This window comes from Poromitra crassiceps (assembly GCF_964638095.1).
Source record: "Poromitra crassiceps genome assembly, chromosome: 20".
Taxonomy (NCBI): domain Eukaryota; kingdom Metazoa; phylum Chordata; class Actinopteri; order Beryciformes; family Melamphaidae; genus Poromitra; species Poromitra crassiceps.
Window position 1 is genome coordinate 26,474,841 of NC_139637.1, and position 18,996 is coordinate 26,493,836.

The 18,996-nt window shown below is 44.2% G+C and overlaps 1 protein-coding gene and 1 long non-coding RNA gene across 2 annotated transcripts in view; both read left to right on the forward strand.

Moving 5' to 3' along the window:
• The window catches only part of usp11 (ubiquitin specific peptidase 11), a gene marked incomplete at its 5' end in the record, with an annotated part of 65,526 nt that extends 48,132 nt beyond the window's left edge, over window positions 1–17,394 (forward strand). The window contains 7 exons of the mRNA XM_083657138.1: window positions 1,271–1,861; window positions 2,218–2,288; window positions 3,689–3,801; window positions 8,075–8,224; window positions 9,002–9,117; window positions 9,868–9,956; window positions 13,342–17,394. Of these exons, the coding sequence (XP_083513264.1) occupies window positions 1,271–1,861; window positions 2,218–2,288; window positions 3,689–3,801; window positions 8,075–8,224; window positions 9,002–9,117; window positions 9,868–9,956; window positions 13,342–13,530 (1,319 nt within the window). The 3' untranslated portion in view covers window positions 13,531–17,394. The remainder of the gene's footprint in view (window positions 1–1,270; window positions 1,862–2,217; window positions 2,289–3,688; window positions 3,802–8,074; window positions 8,225–9,001; window positions 9,118–9,867; window positions 9,957–13,341) is intronic.
• The window catches only part of LOC310795041, a 664,395-nt gene that overhangs the window by 623,140 nt on the left and 22,259 nt on the right, over window positions 1–18,996 (forward strand). The gene's annotated exons all lie outside the window — the stretch shown is intronic.

The following is an 18,996-nucleotide window of genomic DNA, read 5'->3' on the forward strand; positions in this document are numbered from 1 at the left end:
GACATCATCAGTGACATCACAATTGCTCGAGTGTAACCAAAAACATGACCAAAATCGCAGAACCCACTTACTCGCTTTTTATGCCTCCGCCCGCGATAGCCAGGCCCGAGGCATTCTGGATCTGGGTTATCCGTATGTTAGGGGTGGGACAAAATATCGATACTCACGGTATCGCGATATTTCCACTTGCGATACGTTATCGATACACTGGCACCAAGTATCGATATGTTTATTTAAAATTATTATTATTATTATTATTATTATTTTTTTAAATAAACAGGCTAAAATATTATGCTGTGTGTGGTAGTTGAAACATAGTTTCAAGTTGACGTTTATTTATGTTTGTAGTTGAAACAAAAACATAAATACTGTAGGCTACATGAATGGAAATGTTTGCTCATTAATATCTACTTTTAGAAATTATATAGGTAGGTAGGTTATATAGGTTTTCTTGTTTTAATAATAATAATAATAAAAAGACTTCATGTGTAACTTTTCCTCCGTGGTATCGAAAATGTTATGAGTGAGAGAGTTCATGTCAATTCTGCTAATAAATACATAATACCTGCTTCTTGCCTTTTAGGGGTATTTTTTTCTCTTCAGTTACACAGGTATCGTGATGTATCGTCTTCCAATATATCGATTATCGCAGAATCGCTGTATCGTGATAATATCGTTATCGAGGGCCAAGTATCGTGACCATATCGTATCGTGAGCTACTCAGCGATTCCCACCCCTACCGTACGTACGTCCGATGTTTGTTAACGTTAACGTCCGATGTTTGTTAACGCGATATCTGAGGAACGCCTTGACGGAATTTCATCAAATTTGCCTCGAACATCGACCTAGACTCAAGGATGATCTGATTAGATCTTGGTGGTCATAGGTCAAAAGGTCAAGGTCACTGTGTCCTCTCGAACGCCATTTTCAAGCTTGTTAACGCGATATCTCAGGAACGCCTTGATGGAATTTCATCAAATTTGCCTCAAACATCGACTTGGACTCAAGGATGAACTGATTCGATTTTGGTGGTCAAAGTTCAAGGTCACTGTGACCTCACACACCCAATTTCCAAGCTCTTCAACGCAACATCTCCGGAGCGCCTTGACGGAATTTCTTCCAATTTGCCTCGAATGGCGATTTGGACTTAAGCATGAACTAATGGCGGAGGCATAAAACCGCGGTGCGGTCGTTCTAGTTATATAAAGGTGGATGTGAAAGGCACTGAACTAATGTCCTTCCTGTTGAACTGTCCCTGTTGTTTTGCCAGAAGAAGAGCAGGAGGACGGGGAGCGAGCCGGCCCCTCCCACACAGAAGACGGCCCCGCCCCAGCCGAGCCCCGCCCCCACTTCAACCACACGGAGCCCGGCGAGGGGCGGAGCAATAACACGCCTGCAAACAACGCTGAGCCCTCCCCCCTCTGCACCACGAGCCCCAGCGCTAAAGCTAATGTCAGTACTCACGCCAGCTCCAGCAGCACTGCTAGCTCCAGTTCTAACGCTAGCTCCAGCTGTGACGCTAGCTCCAGCTGTAATGCTAGCGCTAACGCCATCAATGATGCTAATAACGTCAACGCCTCTGGGAGTACGAGTGGGAGCGCGAACACTGATGCTAGCGCGGCGGCGGCGGCGTCAGAGCGACCGCAGCAGCAGCCGTGTGAAACGACAGAAGAAGAAGAAGAAGAAGAAGAACAGAAGGAGGAGGGGGCGTGTTCTCCCGGGCCGGGAGCCAATGAGCAGCCGGCGACGAGGAAATTGTGTCGTAAGAAGAGGAAGTGCCTGTTCTCCATCCAGGCTGTGAACTCCAACGGAACCACAGAGAGGGGCACGGGGGAGGGGGGCAGCGCCGTGTCCTTCAGCTGTACGTATACACACACACACACACACGCCATACACACGTGTCCCATTTAACCCATTGATACCTGATGCAGCATTTGTGTGTGTATCCCTTTAAGTCTTAAAGGGATACACACACAAATGCTGCATCAGGTATCAATGGGTTAACGGTGTGTTCAGTAGGGTATTTATTGTAGTTTTCACTGATTGTCTTATTTATTTATAAGTACTAACTACCTGTTTCTCTCCCTCCCCCTCTCTCTCTCTCTCTCTGTGTTTCTCTCTCTCTCTCTCTCTCTCTGTTTCTCCCTCCCTCCCTCCCTCTCTCTCTCTCCCTCCCTCCCTCCCTCTCTCTCTCCCTCCCTCTCTCTCTCTCTCTAGCTCAGCCTTATGTTGCCATAGACTGGGATCCTGACATGAAAAAGAGATTCTACAATGAAAACGAGGCAGAGGTAAGTGCGGTATTAACATGTGTCTTGGGTGATCTGATCTCCAGTGGACAGCTCAAAGTACGTCAGCTCACACCTTAATAACATGTGTCTTGGGTGATCTGATCTCCAGTGGACAGCTCAAAGTACGTCAGCTCACACCTTAATAACATGTGTCTTGGGTGATCTGATCTCCAGTGGACAGCTCAAAGTACGTCAGCTCACACCTTAATAACATGTGTCTTGGGTGATCTGATCTCCAGTGGACAGCTCAAAGTACGTCAGCTCACACCTTAATAACATGTGTCTTGGGTGATCTGATCTCCAGTGGACAGCTCACACCTTAGGCATCTTCTTGTTAGTCATTATTGCACAGAGGACGTCAGTTGAGTTAGGCGGCCCTTCGATGCGAAAAGTTAACGTAAAGAGGGCTGTTATAGCGCCACCATCAGCTCAAGTGGTGTCACATGTGGCTCAGACCGCCTCCGAATGTGGTCTGAGCCATCGGATCTTAATGCGTTCTCAAAGCGTCCTGACCAGTCAATTGCCCTAACATTACGCAATTTGCTATTCCCGAACACACATACGCAAGGCTGTAATGAGGGGACCTGCCGGTGAGGCTTGAGACTGGCTGCCACAGCTGTCAATCATCCATTTTTCTATCATCAAATAACTACTTAAAAGCAAATGGATCCGAAAGATTAGCACTTGAACATACATTAGCATGATAAGAACGACCTGATGATAGAAACCAGCTTTGGAAAAAAATTATCTGACGTGTACTTTGATTGGCAAAAGGTGGGACTTATGACGTTTACCGGGACCGACCACTAGGGCGGTGATCTAAGATGCTTTGGCCTCACTGAGAGCTCATATCCTGTCCGTTCATATACAGTCAATGGTACACACCTGCACTTAGAGCTGTCAACACTTGTGAATACCAGGTATGAACAGGGCCAGAGAGTGTTAGCTTTGACCTGCTTGGAGTAGCATTTGGATGGAGTTTACTACATAATGATGATTTTATTCTGTAATGAAACTCTCCTCCTCTCTCCTTGGTTCCTCTCCTCTCCTCCTCTCTCCTTGGTTCCTCTCCTCTCCTCCTCTCTCCTTGGTTCCTCTCCTCTCCTCCTCTCTCATTGGTTCCTCTCCTCTCCTCCTCTCTCCTTGGTTCCTCTCCTCTCCTCCTCTCTCCTTGGTTCCTCTCCTTTCCTCCTCTCTCCTTGGTTCCTCTCCTCTCCTCCTCTCTCCTTGGTTCCTCTCCTCTCCTCCTCTCTCCTTGGTTCCTCTCCTCTCCTCCTCTCTCCTTGGTTCCTCTCCTCCTCTCTCCTCGGTTCCTCTCCTCTCTCCTTGGTTCCTCTCCTCCTCCTCGGTTCCTCTCCTCTCCTCCTCTCTCCTTGGTTCCTCTCCTCTCCTCTGTGTAGAAATATGTGAAGCATGGCAGCATGGACATCCCTCAGCAGCAGACCACAGTGCAGCTGCAGGAGTGTATTGAGTTGTTCACCACTGTGGAAACACTGGAGGAGGAGAACCCATGGTAACACACACACACACACACACACACACACACACACACACACACACACACACACACACACACACACACACTCAAACACACACTCACACACACACACACACACACTCACACACACACACACACACACTCACACACACACACACACACACTCACACTCAAACACACACTTCAGATTCTCCCAGAACAATGAGTAAAATAAAACAATTGAATAGTTGATTTTGCTAGAGGGAGGAGGTTCTGACTAGTGCTGCCCTCTTCTGGTCGGTTGGTCGATTGTTTGGTCGATACGCTGCAGTCGCTGGTGTTGATTTTATGAGAGGAAATCAACCTCATGAGAAGAAATCACTCTGAATGAAAGTAACGTGCCGCTGAAGCAACACAGAGCTTTTCTGGGAGCGCCCCTACAGGAGCAGAGGTGACATTACAGGCTCGACACAGGCTAACCACAGTTAGCAGGCTGACAGGAGAGCAAACAGCAAGAGCGATGGAATTAACAATTAAATGGCTCAGCTGTCGAGCACAAACAACGGAGGCGTTTCGGCACGCAGCCACCATCAGCTGTTACCAGCGGCTAACTTGAGACAGAGATGCTCACAAGTCATTTTTTACAAGTCAAGTCTCAAGTCTTTGAGCTCAAGTCCAAGTCAAGTCTCAAGTCTCTTATGGATGAGCGTTCTATCATCTGCTGCATGCCATCCGGTCTGCTTAGAACACTGCATTAGGGCTGTGAATCTTCACTGGCCTCACGATTCGATTCGATTACGATTCAGAGGGATACGATTCGATTCGATAACGATTATCGATGCATCTCGATGCATCTTCAATCGATGCATCACTTTTTTTCCCGAATACATGATTTATTTTTTCTCACTTTCTTTTTTCTCACTGTGTGGCTACTTTTAAAATAAAAGTGCATTTGGAATTGCATTGTATTATGATCCATAATTAAAATAAACAACTGCATGTACTTCCATTATATTTTATTTGATTATATATATATATATATATATATATATATATATATATATATATATATATATATATATATATATTTTTTTTTATAATCGATTTTTGACATTTGTGAATCGATGCAGAATCGTGCAGGTCCGCATCGCGATGCATCTTATAATCGATTATTTTTGACACCCCTATACTGCATAGCTAAAACTAAGGGATTTAAAGCTTGTACTGTATTATCCTCACTCCTTATCTATTAGCATACAATAACAGCATTGGTTAGATGACATTATTATTAGTAGACCTTTCCTAAATAAACACAAAAATAAAGATTGTTCACAAGTCACAAACCTTCAAGTCCAAGTCAAGTCTCAAGTCTTTGAGGACGAGTCTCAAGTCACTCTGTGTGTGTGACTTAAGTGCGACTCAAGTCCAAGTCCCCATCTCTGACTTGAGAATAATGTGATACTGGCCGTTCTCAGAGATACACTCCAACTCCCGTGAGGTTAGACAGACTGTTCATATAAGATTCATGGAATAAATCGCAAAAACGAATTACTGTCTCGCTTTCTGTACTAATTAGTAACGCCACAGTGCTAACGTTACATAACCATCACGCCACAGTGCTAACGTTACATAACCATCACGCCACAGTGCTAACGTTACATAACCATCACGCCACAGTGCTAACGTTACATAACCATCACGCCACAGTGCTAACGTTACATAACCATCACGCCACAGTGCTAACGTTACATAACCATCACGCCACAGTGCTAACGTTACATAACCATCACACCACAGTGCTAACGTTACATAACCATCACACCACAGTGCTAACGTTACATAACCATCACACCACAGTGCTAACGTTACATAACCATCACACCACAGTGCTAACGTTACATAACCATCACGCCACAGTGCTAACGTTACATAACCATCACGCCACAGTGCTAACGTTACATAACCATCACGCCACAGTGCTAACGTTACATAACCATCACGCCACAGTGCTAACGTTACATAACCATCACGCCACAGTGCTAACGTTACATAACCATCACGCCACAGTGCTAACGTTACATAACCATCACGCCACAGTGCTAACTAGGCTTGCCGCGATTTTAGGTGTTACCGGTGTTACACGGTGGCGAGACACACACCGATTACATAACGTGCCCACCAGTAACACCTTTTGTTTTTATGGAGGAAGAATTGAAAGGAAAACTCTGCAGTTTCAGCGTGCGCCGGTGTAAATCACAAGCGCTCCCTCTCGGCTGCAGTGTGGCTCCGCTGTTATGGTTAGACCAGCAACTAATGTTAGTTAACGCTATACATCTTATGAACACAAATGATGCCCTCCTCATACACATGTAGGTAAGACCCTTAGCTAAGCCTGCATGCGTGTGCATACTGTTGTCACTGCGGGCCATCTCTGGAAATGTGCCTTTTTTTCCCACAGCGAAAAGTCGATGCTAACTTAGCATCAATGCTAGCGGGAGGGAGAGAGGACTTACCAGCATTCAGTCATTGCCTGCTTACTGCTGCTTGCTGGTATTGTTAATCCCATGTCAGAAAAAGTCTCCAGGTGTGTCGCTAACGTTAGTTTCTTTTGAGAAAGATTGTCTCCACGGGCGTCTGAAAAGTTGTCTCGAGTCAGATGTAGCCATGAGTTGTGATGCAGCCAGTGTTGTATGACTGTGAGCGTCCATGCTAACGTTAGTACTTTAAACAGCAGCAGCATGCGTCTTGTCTCTATGAACCTACAGAATGGACGGTTAAAGCATAGACTCTTGCTTACTTTAAAACTTGTATTATCAACATACATACAACGTAACGTTCGCTCTAGTCTAGCTGCTATGGATACTCGACTGGTGTCTCACTGTTATTGTTCCTGGGAACAACATGCACTAGTAGGAACTAACAATCCTATTGTTTACATTTCCCGGTGTAACCGGTAATACCGGTCTGGTCATGTGCTTATCATTCGGTGTGAAAATGTTTACACCGTGGCATCACTAGTGCTAACGTTACATAACCATCACGCCACAGTGCTAACGTTACATAACCATCACGCCACAGTGCTAACGTTACATAACCATCACGCCACAGTGCTAACGTTACATAACCATCACGCCACAGTGCTAACGTTACATAACCATCACGCCACAGTGCTAACGTTACATAACCATCACACCACAGTGCTAACGTTACATAACCATCACGCCACAGTGCTAACGTTACATAACCATCACGCCACAGTGCTAACGTTACATAACCATCACGCCACAGTGCTAACGTTACATAACCATCACGCCACAGTGCTAACGTTACATAACCATCACGCCACAGTGCTAACGTTACATAACCATCACGCCACAGTGCTAACGTTACATAACCATCACGCCACAGTGCTAACGTTACATAACCATCACGCCACAGTGCTAACGTTACATAACCATCACGCCACAGTGCTAACGTTACATAACCATCACGCCACAGTGCTAACGTTACATAACCATCACGCCACAGTGCTAACGTTACATAACCATCACGCCACAGTGCTAACGTTCCATAACCATCACACCACAGTGCTAACGTTACATAACCATCACGCCACAGTGCTAACGTTACATAACCATCACGCCACAGTGCTAACGTTACATAACCATCACGCCACAGTGCTAACGTTACATAACCATCACGCCACAGTGCTAACGTTACATAACCATCACGCCACAGTGCTAACGTTACATAACCATCACGCCACAGTGCTAACGTTACATAACCATCACGCCACAGTGCTAACGTTACATAACCATCACGCCACAGTGCTAACGTTACATAACCATCACGCCACAGTGCTAACGTTACATAACCATCACGCCACAGTGCTAACGTTACATAACCATCACGCCACAGTGCTAACGTTACATAACCATCACGCCACAGTGCTAACGTTACATAACCATCACGCCACAGTGCTAACGTTACATAACCATCACACACACTTTCTAACAGCTGTTACATATCACAGCTGGATATGGGCAGGTGCACGCTGGTCAGCTCTGAGTCTGTTATCATGATTTCACTAACTTCACAATGCTGCAAATAGCTTTTATTTATAATCAGTACACTGCAAACAAATAGTACAATGCAATCGTCCAAAATCGATTTTCCATTGACCAAAATTGTCTTTGGTTGACTAGTGCTGACCGTGTGTGTGTGTGTGTGTGTGTGTGTGTGTGTGTGTGTGTGTGTGTGTGTGTGTGTGTGTGTCTGTGTGTGTGTGTGTATGTGTGTGTGTGTGCAGGTACTGTCCTCTGTGTAAGAAGCACCAGCTGGCCACTAAGAAGCTGGACCTGTGGTCTCTGCCTGAGGTCCTCATCATCCACCTGAAGAGGTTCTCCTACACCAAGTTCTCCAGAGAGAAGCTGGACAGCATTGTGGACTTCCCCCTCCGGTACACACACACACACACACACATGCACACACACTCACACTCACACACGCGCACACATGCACACACACACACACACACACACACACACACACACACACACACACACACACACACACACACACACACACACACTCACAATCTCACACACACACGCACACACACACTCTCTCTCTCTCTCTCTCACTCACTCACTCACTCAGGTTTGGCCAATGTTAATCTCTTAAAACAGACTCCTGGCTACCCGTCTGTACTTCACAGAGGAGAAATGTGGTCAAAACGCATGTTTTGACCAGGTGGGACATGAACTAATTTCTCCAATCAGCTGCCTCGGTTTTCTTTACATACTGTATGTTGTGTGATTGGTCGAATACCATTGAACTTCCTCCGTTTTTTCTTTGGAAGATGACAACTTCCTCTGGCCAAATTGTAACAGCTGAAGTCCAGACTGTCTCTGGAGCATTCAAAGATTGTGGAAGTTAAATGTCCTTGTCTTATAATTTATGTTTATGCATAATGAATAATATTGTATTACTATTTAAAAAATAAATGTAAAACACACACACACACACACACACTGGAAGCGTTTGAATACTGATTTGACAGTTGATTACCATGGTAACGATTGAAGCTTCGAAGCATTCAGGTCAGCCCTAATAATATTGAATATTGCAATATTTTCCGCCGTATTGAATATGGCCAAACGGCCATTGTTTCTTCCATTTCTCTGGAGAAATGAGGTCATTCTCTAAATGCGTCTCCTTCCTGTTGTCTCTGCAGAGACCTGGATTTCTCTGGCTGCCTGCTGAGGAAGAGTCTGACCAATGGGGAGCCTCCGAGCCGGTATGACCTCATCGCTGTGTCCAACCACTACGGAGGACTGAGGGACGGACATTGTAAGGCGCTTTGGTTTATCTGTGTTTTGTTTGTTTTTTTACTTTGAACCCATTGATTGATACCTGATGCAGCATTTGTGTGCGTATCCCTTTAAGACCGCGAACCGCCTCAACGCGGTTCGCGGTCTTAAAGGGATACACACACAAATGCAGCATCAGGTATCAATGGGTTAACTGTGGAATCACAGAGGAGGTGTTGAAGGTTTTGTCTGGACACAAGACTCGAGTGCCGGGCGATAATTCAAATTGATGGTCTTTCATATAGTAAAGCTTTATTTAGATAGCGCATATATAATATATTCATATTACGCAAGTTCAGATGTTGAAGAACACGCACAATATAACAAACAACAGTTTTGGGATCAGTAAATTCTTATACTTTGTTATCAAGCTAAGCTTGCTCAGGGCAAACCGAGCTTGTTCCCGGGCGTTTTCTCTGAATGTTGCTTTTAGGAGTAGCAACATTCAAATAAGCATAATTATCTTATTCGACTATTTTCAGATTTCAATGTATGACACATCATTTGAAAGCTTACGACCTGCCCTCTCATAATCTCTTGTTGCCCAAAACAACAGTCCATGTCACAATTTAATAATACCGGTAATAATAATAAAAAAAGATGCGTGAAAGATTTTAACAAATATTATTTGTAAAATAAGTTGTGTGGGTGTGTGTGTGTGTGTGTGTGTGTGTGTGTGTGTGTGTGTGTGTGTGTGTGTGTGCCCTCGGTGTGTGTTTGTGTGTTGCAGACACCAGCTATGCGCAGAACAAGGATAACGGTCAGTGGTACTACTTTGACGACAGCAAGGTGACGTACGCCAGAGAGGAGCAGATCGTGGTCAGTATCTCACTCTCTCTCGCACACACACACACACACACACACACACATACACACACACACACACACACACACAAACAGACAGACACACACACACACACACACACACACACACACACACATACACACACACAAACGCACACTGTGCCAACAAGATGTCCACTTAACTTTTGCGCAGCACGAATAACAGGCAGTGTGATCTGTGATCAGCTCCATTTTTGGATAGACTCAATTTTCTTAATTGCTTAATTATTAAGTAATTAATGAATTAATGAATTAGTTAATTACCTTAACTCATTGAGTGCCAGCCACTTTTGGAGAACGGACGCTCCCAGTGCCAGAGTTTCAGAGCGTTTTCAGTGATTTCTCGAGGCCCACAGAATATTGTGTGATATTACTATGTAAACACCGAACACGCACAAAGAACGACGAGACTATTGTATCAGCAGCAAAAAAAAGTTTATTGATATCATTTTCCGTTCTTTAGTTATCAGCCGGAGAAGATAGGTCAAAAACAGCAAGAACACACGTTTCCATCTAGAAGCTGAGATATTGAGCCTTTTGTGAAATTAAGCATTTCAAGCAAATCACTGACTCTGAAACTAATATCTTCTGACCTGAAACATCTGAACAGTAATTTCCTTCAATATAACAGCACCCCCACGCCCCTCTACTGCAAACTCCTCCTCCGTGGGTGTGTCTCTGGTGGCTTTGCTCGCTCTGCTGCTTGTCAGGCGAGTCTCTGCTGCTTGTCAGGCGAGTCCCTGCTGCTTGCGGATCCACGTTCGGATGGCCGCCGCTCGTCGGGGGAGTCTGGATCGGGCTCGCCTCGCTCGTTTCTGGGGTTTCGGTTGTGAGCTGGGATGAAGCTGCATCCGATTCTGGGCTTTCTCGGGTTTCTGCTGCGCGTTTCAAAGTGTGCTGCACCCAGAGTCTATTTTCGGAGCCCCCCACCGTTGTGCGCCGGCTCCCAGCGCGACAGCGAAAAGCCTTTGAGAATGGTTTCATCACGGCTTTTTCTGCTGTTTTTACTCAACTTTCTCTAATCTGGAGAGCACTGTCGCCACCTAATGGGTTGGTAAAATAGGTTATACACATTCAACATGCCCCAAAATTTTACAGGAGATGTATTAGGCATTGATCCACGTCCCACCGTCAAAAAACTCAATTGACGAACATACTCGTCCTTGGCACTCTACGTTACTAAACCAATTGACGAACATACTCGTCCTTGGCACTCAATGAGTTAATGACTAAAATAATAAACTTAAAGGTCCCATATGGTGTAAAATAGGTCTCCCCTTGCCTCTGTGATGATGAAGCAGTTCTATCTCAGGTCTATCGAAACTGGATTTGCATGATGAGATCATGAGATCACAATCGCTCGACAAATCCACACTCCAATCTAGGTTTGAATCTGAATCACCAGTGGCTCCCACAAGGCAGCTAGGGGCGGGCTTCTGTTGTGACGCCAGCGAGAGTGAGCCCGTGATAGACGGATGGTTCATCCAATCACCTGCCAGGTATTTTTTGAAGGTGCCCCGCCCTTTGAAACAGTTTCCCGAGCCACTCCTTCCCTGATGGTTGTGTGAACACAAACCATCTGGCAGCATCGGGTTATCAAAACGCACAGTCGCCCACTAAATCCACACAATCCGTATTAGAAAACTGAGCGTCTAAACGAGCTGTTTGGACTTCTGTAACTTTGTGGCGTCATGAAGGTTCACTCATTGTCATTTCTGTTAGAAATAACAGACTAACAAATGTTGTCGTTTTTTCAAAACGGTTGAGCGGTTGTCGTTTTCCTTTATTACCGGAGAGTTTTCGCTGCCTGTAGCCGCCGTTCCGCGCCGTCTCACGTTTCACTCTCGAAACGGTTAGCCAATCAGAACAGAGGGGTCGTTAACATTAGTGAGCCTTAAAGACACGGCGACAGAAACAGCCTGTTCAAAATGGATTGAGAGTGTTTTGGCAACACCACACATACAGCTCTGACTGGACCTTTAGACACTAAATAAAACTCTGGAGAGTGAGAATATGCCCCTTTAAAACTAAATGTACTAGCAGAATACCCATGTAGTCCAAATGTTATTTCTCTACTGGGGTGCAGCTCAACTGACGGAGAGAAAAAAAAAAGTACAGTTTTATGCATTTATTTATATTATGCTTCTATCATCATGATCACCTCTCTGTATGTTAGAATATTCTTTGTCGGCAAAAATCTCTTCAATTCCACAGCGACACCCCATCAACATTGTTCATGACAAGTAATGGTATTTCATAACATAATAATAATAATTTCATAATATTTTTTTTTTCTTTCTGATCGCTTCCTTCCCCCCATTTTCCCCCCAATTGTACTTGGCCAATTTCTCCTGCTGCGCCACCCTCTGCCGATCTGGGGAGAGCCGACACATGCGCAGTTGCCAGCCGCTTCTTTTCACCTGACAGCGGGGAGCTTCACTGCCAAGACGTAGCGCATGGGAGGATCGCCCTATTCCCACCAGTTCCCTTCCGCCCCGCACAGGCGCCCCGACCGACCAGAGGAGGCGCTAGTGCTGCGGCCAGGACACATACCCCCAATCCAGCTTGCCACCCGCAGACACAGGACATTCTTGAACACAACGTTGTCTGTATAAGTGCCATCCAGACAAATTTGAATGATTAAAAATGACACCCAGTATATCGAAGGAGGGTTCAAAATCATGAGAAAATAAGCAGCATTCTCTGCTGTGAGACTGTGGTGCATGACACAGCCAACCCCGTACCCGTATGTGACTGTGTGCTGACGGGCAGCGGGGACAGACATTCCGCCTCTGATATGTTCCCGAGACCCATAAATGTCATAGAATCCATCGGAAATAGCTCAGCAACAGATACAAAACATGAGCATATATGTGCATAATGTGCTTAATGGACATACAAAGAACTGCCGCGATCGGATTTGTGAAACACGCATTTAAAAAAAATTGCCTCTCCCTGGAGCTGCAGGTTGCTCCCCCAACCGCTCCTCAACTGCAGCCCAACTGTGGATGGTCCGCCCCGACTGAGTCACGCAGTGGAGGCTGCACAGCCATCACACATTTCATCCATTAATTGGCCCTAATTACCTCATTTAAAAATCTGGCTCGTTAGGTCACAGGTAGGGGAGCTCTTTACACGTCCTGAAAGGTTCCGCGCGGTTGCACGTAAAATGGCATAGCTGTAGCCGAACACAATTTCTTCTCACTCGCTCACACACAAACAGACACTTCACATTCACTCGCTCACACACAGACACTTCACATTCTTCTTATAGGATTTAAAATTTTGACGAAAACGTGTTTAATGATGTTTTACCATTTTCCAAAACATTCCCACAAACGTGTGTGTTCCTCTCCTGCAGACCAACGCTGCCTATCTGCTCTTCTACCATCGACAAGACCAGATCAGAAAACCAACCCTGCCTGCCCCGTCCACAAGCCCCGCCCCCTCGACCCGGCCCGCTAACAACATCGCTTCCTGTAGCAACGAGGATGCGGAGCCGGACGGCGCCGCTGCCGCTGCTTCCTGCGTCACCATGGAAACGGACTGAATGAACCAGCAAAATATTCCCTTTTGATTTTGATTTTGATTTTTTTTTCCCCCACAACAGAATTGGCCTTCTTTCTTGTTCTTTTTTTTTTTCCAACTATCCAGAACACTCAAAGGCCTCAGTCAGTCTGCTCATTTTAAGACTTTAGGAAAGTCTTCAAATATTAAAATTCAGTTTTGTCATCAATTTCCCCCCAAAGAATTGGTAGAGAAATCATGTAGTAATGTGACCTCACATTCTGTTTCGCTCTACACATCAGTCTGGACTCTCAGCCATTTCCTGAAATTACAATATAACCTGGCCAATCAGGGACTGCGTCATAGTTGATCATGTAAGCAGTAACGTTAACGTTCGTAGAGTAAACAGCCCAAAGTGCTGTTATTGCAGAAATAAGACTCAATAACAATTCAACAACAACAAGAGTATGCGCCAGCAGTGTTTCTCTGGGGGGAAATACATTTTCGCCGTTCTTCCGAGTGGATATGGATTTGGCGACGCTGATTGGCTGAAGGTGTTGCCTGTCGAGGCAAGTGGTCCCGCCCACTGAAATCACTGTGGACGGCTGGAAGTCCAGACTGATACGTCGAGCCAAACAGGAAGTGAGGTCACATGATCAGGATGGTTTTAACAGGCTAGTCGTTGGTTCCCGACTGACGGCTTCACATCCCGGCTTTGACTACTCAAACACAGATATCTCATTTGATAGATTTATTGGTTCCCAACAGGAAAGTAAAATTCATTAATAATTATATTTAGATAAATTGTTATAGAGTCTGTTATATAGTTTAAAATATCAGTTATCTTGAACTGTTTGCTTGCAAAATGATTCAATTTTTGAGGATGCAAATCTTTTTTTTTTCTTTTTTTTTCTTGAGCAATGAACATCAGAATTCTATATATTTTTTCCATACATGTATAACGTGTAGGAAGTGGTTAAAGGAAGTGGTTAAAGGGGACCAGGGAGAGTTTATATCATGGAGAAACGAGAGAGAAGAAGATTTAATATTGAACAAAGCAGCGGGAATGGGAAATTAATATTGCTTTGTATATTTTGGTTGTTTCCTTCTTGTCCTCTGGTATTTATTTTTTTAATTGGTTGATTTGAGCTGTCGGATGTTGGATCTAAACACACACACACACAGACAGACAGAAAGGTCCCAGTTTGTTTCTTACAGATCTTCCTACGCATCTTCATTCCCGGCGCTTCCTGTTGACTATTTGTCCCTCGTTGTCACTCCGGACGTGAAAAGTGTCCTTTTCCCTCATTCTTCCACGCCGCCGGGCAGTGCTAACGCTAACCCCACCGTGCAGGCCGGGCAGTGCTAACCCTAACCCCACCGTGCAGGCCAGGCCTAAGCGTTTGTTCACACCAGGCGCTTAACAGAAGCAGAGCTGAAGCTAAAGCCACGCTGAAGCTGAGCTCACGCTAAACCGGGCGGTCACACAAGAAGCACTCTCTTTTCGGCGTATGGTGTGAACGCCCTGTAACCCTAATGGCTCATTTAGACGCCATTTTCATATGTAAATACATGCGTCCATTTCAAACGTTATTGTCGTCGCTGCCCACAAACTTCCATGCGTTTTTCCACGTTGGTATCATGTTAAGCAATACATTCACCAGTGGGCAGTAGAGAGTCAAATGTATGAGTGTGTGTGGTTTTGCTCTGTTTCATACGTATCCGTAAGCTTTCAGATGACGGACAGAAAATGCACGAAATGAACGCGGAGGTCTCCGTCTTTAACGTCGAGTATAATTGGGCCTTAACTCCACCGAACAGGGCTAACCCTAGACCCCACCAGGCAGAGCGCGGGTCTGCAAAGGACGGCGACCCGGCGACTCAAGATCATCCACAGACCACAGTTTCATCTAGTAACTATTTTCTTTCTACTCCCACTAGCTCACTCATATTAGTCTGCCTGCATGGGCCACACGCAACCCAATTTGCTCTAAAGTGGTCCAGACAATGAAAATCAATAATAACCTCTCAATGACAACACCCACAAATGTTCCCGTTTCTTTTAGTGTAAAGAACTAAACTAGGCTTACAAACATTTTAAGAAACATTTCCAGTTCACACAGGGTTATCTCAGCTACCATAGGCCAATCATATCAAATCTACGTTAACTGTGCATTGCAATTCATTCTCTATATTCAAGAGTAATGAAAATAGTTTGAAAAAGATATATGATACTTCCAGTTGGAAATTGAGTGAAGCACTTATCACATATCGTATATATCGTGTGCAGTAACCTCTTTTTTCAGTTCAGTCTATGATAGCAGCACCGGTTGAAAAGGTTTTGGAGGATGTGCATTCTTTAAAAAAATTTGAACTAATGAAAATAGTTGATCATTTTAGTGATGCATACAGAATCCATGAATACTGTAGGCTACTTCATATTTAACTTGCTCCAAATCCTGAGCTTGAAAAATTCGATTGGACCCTTTGGCAGACCAGTTCTGGCCCCCGGGCTAGCTGCTAGTTAGCTGCCGTTTCATTTAGGAACTAGCTAGCAGGTGTAGTTCGGTCGAAGGAAAATAGTTCCTACATGAAACGGCTCACAAAAATATCTGTGGATTATCTTGAGTAAACTGGGTCATGATTTCTGGAAAAGACATTGCTGTTGAGTTGTTTTGTTTTGTTTGTTTTGAGCATCACAAGCCGAGTGCCATCCAGCTCCAGTGTATTCGAGAGAATGCAGAAATCTCTCGGGCCGATATCTAGATGGAGAAATAGCACTACAGGTGAGAAGAACAAAATGTGTAGTTTGGATTTTAGTGTGAGCAGTCCAACATTTGATCATGTGACACTAGTTCATTTGCATTTCACCTCAGACAAGACGGGACACTGCTTTCAAGTCTGAAATGTACCTAGATTTGTGAGAAAGATGAACAGGATTTCAGCTTTTAGCCAACTAGGGCGCTACTTGATGATGTCACTAGGTTGACTGTACAGCACACTATAAGGGTTCTTAATGTTTTGATGAATCAAAATAACAATCCAAGTCAGAAACACAACATGCCTGCCTGTTGGAATTCAAAATACGTAATACCAGCACTTAACTAGCCTGTACTCTGTGAAAAGCTGGAATGTTCATCTTTCTAGCAAATCTAGGTAAATGTCAGACTTGAAAGCAGAGTCCTGTCTTGTTTGAGGTGAAATGCAAATGAACCAGAGTCACATGATCAAATGTTTCATGTCCTCTTTGGTTAGGCAAGTAAAACAACGTCCGCCATTCCGGCCCCTTCACCCTCGCCACGCCCCCGGCCTACTTTAACGCCACGCTGACCTGTGGCGTACACCTTCAGCCGTTGTGGGAGTTCTGCTGGACGACCCTGCCCGTCCAGAAATCAGCAAAAAGGGTCCCTTTTGGCTTTCACATTGGTACAGTGACGCCAAGGGACTTGACAAATTGTCAACATAGGACGCGTGGGGAATGAGACGGCGCTGGATCTTCCGTGCATTATTACAATCTCTTTTTGAATGATAATGATGGACTGGTGCAGGACATTAAGATGCTTATTTTTCATATTTATAGACCAAATTTGTATTCTTATTCTGGCAGAAATCTATTATCTGCCAGGTGCGCTGCTTCTGTTTGTTTTTTATTTGATTTCAGCTGTCTTGTTTTTCCCATCTTGAGTCTTGAGCAGAACCGGAGTGATAGTGGTTTTTAAATCGCTCTCTGTACAGTATTTTTGTATTGTAATAAATGTATTATTATTATTCTCACTCTGGGTCATGGGGTGGGGACACCTGGGCTGATTTCTTTGTTTGGTCTTCCCTGTCAAATAACAGATGAAAATATTTTATTGATTATTATTGATTGATTATTATCTTTTGATATAAATAAATGGATGATTCTAATGAGCGTGACTGTTAAGCTGCCTTCACATGATAAGCGATCTCTCACCGCGGGGTAAGAGCAGAGAAAGGTCAGGGGTCAGTAGGTCAAAGTTTAAACAATGAGTTTAAACAGAATGTTTTATTGGCCCCAGGGCCGGCCTCAAAGAAAAACAAAATGACCCCCAAAAACTCAATAAAAGGCAGAATTATGTTAATAAATGTCATCTGCTACAGCCATTGGATTTGTATCGCTATTATATCAGGAGATTAACAAGAAATTACCAATCACAACAGGAGAGAGGGTTAAAAATAGGGAGACTCCCGCGAAAATCAGGAGTGTTGGCAGGTACGATCTCCAATGCGTGGCCCTTTGCTTATTTGATCTAAGTCAGTATGGCCCTCAGGAAATAAATGTGCCCACCCCTGCTCTAGTCTAGAGGTTTAACCAAGCCAACTTTACTCAAGTCCATAATCAATCTAAATGTAGAACAGCAAGTCAAGTCCATGTCATTATTAATGTCAAGTCTATGTAGTCGGAACAAATCAAGAGACCAGTATCAATGTAATATCTTTAAAGAAAACTAAATATCTAGGACTTTTCAATACAAAGTATAATGCACTTCTGTGCAACAAGACATTTAAAGTTTCATTGCCGATCCATATGCTGATTTATTTAAAGGGATATATAGCGCTCAACAGTCACGTGACGTCTCCTGGTCTGGAAGAGAATTTCTCGTCCCCAAAACGGGGGGGGATTGAAAATGAGATGTTCCCCCTGCTTTTTATTTTTCGCTCCAAGTGAAATGTCTTATGGTCACTCACGATTCAGTACAGTATGTTGCTGGTTGGCTTGGTTCCAGGCTTAATATATATATAAGAATTTTTCTGAATGTCTATGGAGAAAATGAATGGGGGAATACTCTTCCGGACCGGGAGACGTCACGGAACTTCACGTGATGGTTGAGCTCTATATATTGTGATTGTGGGGTTGTATTATGTACTTGCCGACAGTCATTGTACTAACATGCAGCCGGCGCGGTCCCAGTTTGGAGCAAAAACGTTAACAAAAAAAACATAAAATGCTTCCGTACTGCTCACCTGGCGTAATGCAAGTCTTCACAAGCCCTGAGATGCCAAGCTGACTTGAAAAGACGTCATTTACAAGGTGCCCTTGGATCTGCAGGTGCTCCAAGCGAACATGGCTACAGGGCAGATTTCAGCTAAAAACAGGGTGTAAATTACATCTTTTCAAGTCAACCTGGCATCTCAAGGCTTGTGGAGACTTGCATTATTACTCCCATCAAAAAAATCACAACTATCCATTTAAAATAAATGTTTCTACTGCACAAGGGATAGTAACATCAGATCCTGTCTTGGTTTTGAATTACTGTGAGGACAATAGTCTTGTGCAAAAATATACATTTTTTTTTTGTTAGATGTTTATTCGCATAAAGAATGTAGCAAGAAAGAATACAACATGCAACCATAAACAAGGTTGTGCAGGTGAGGAAAGAAACTCCGATGGGCTTATAGTCTCTCATGAGAAAAAGAAAATTAGCACAATGTACGATAATGATAAAATTACAAGAAAAAACAGACAAGAACACAAAGAAGTAATACA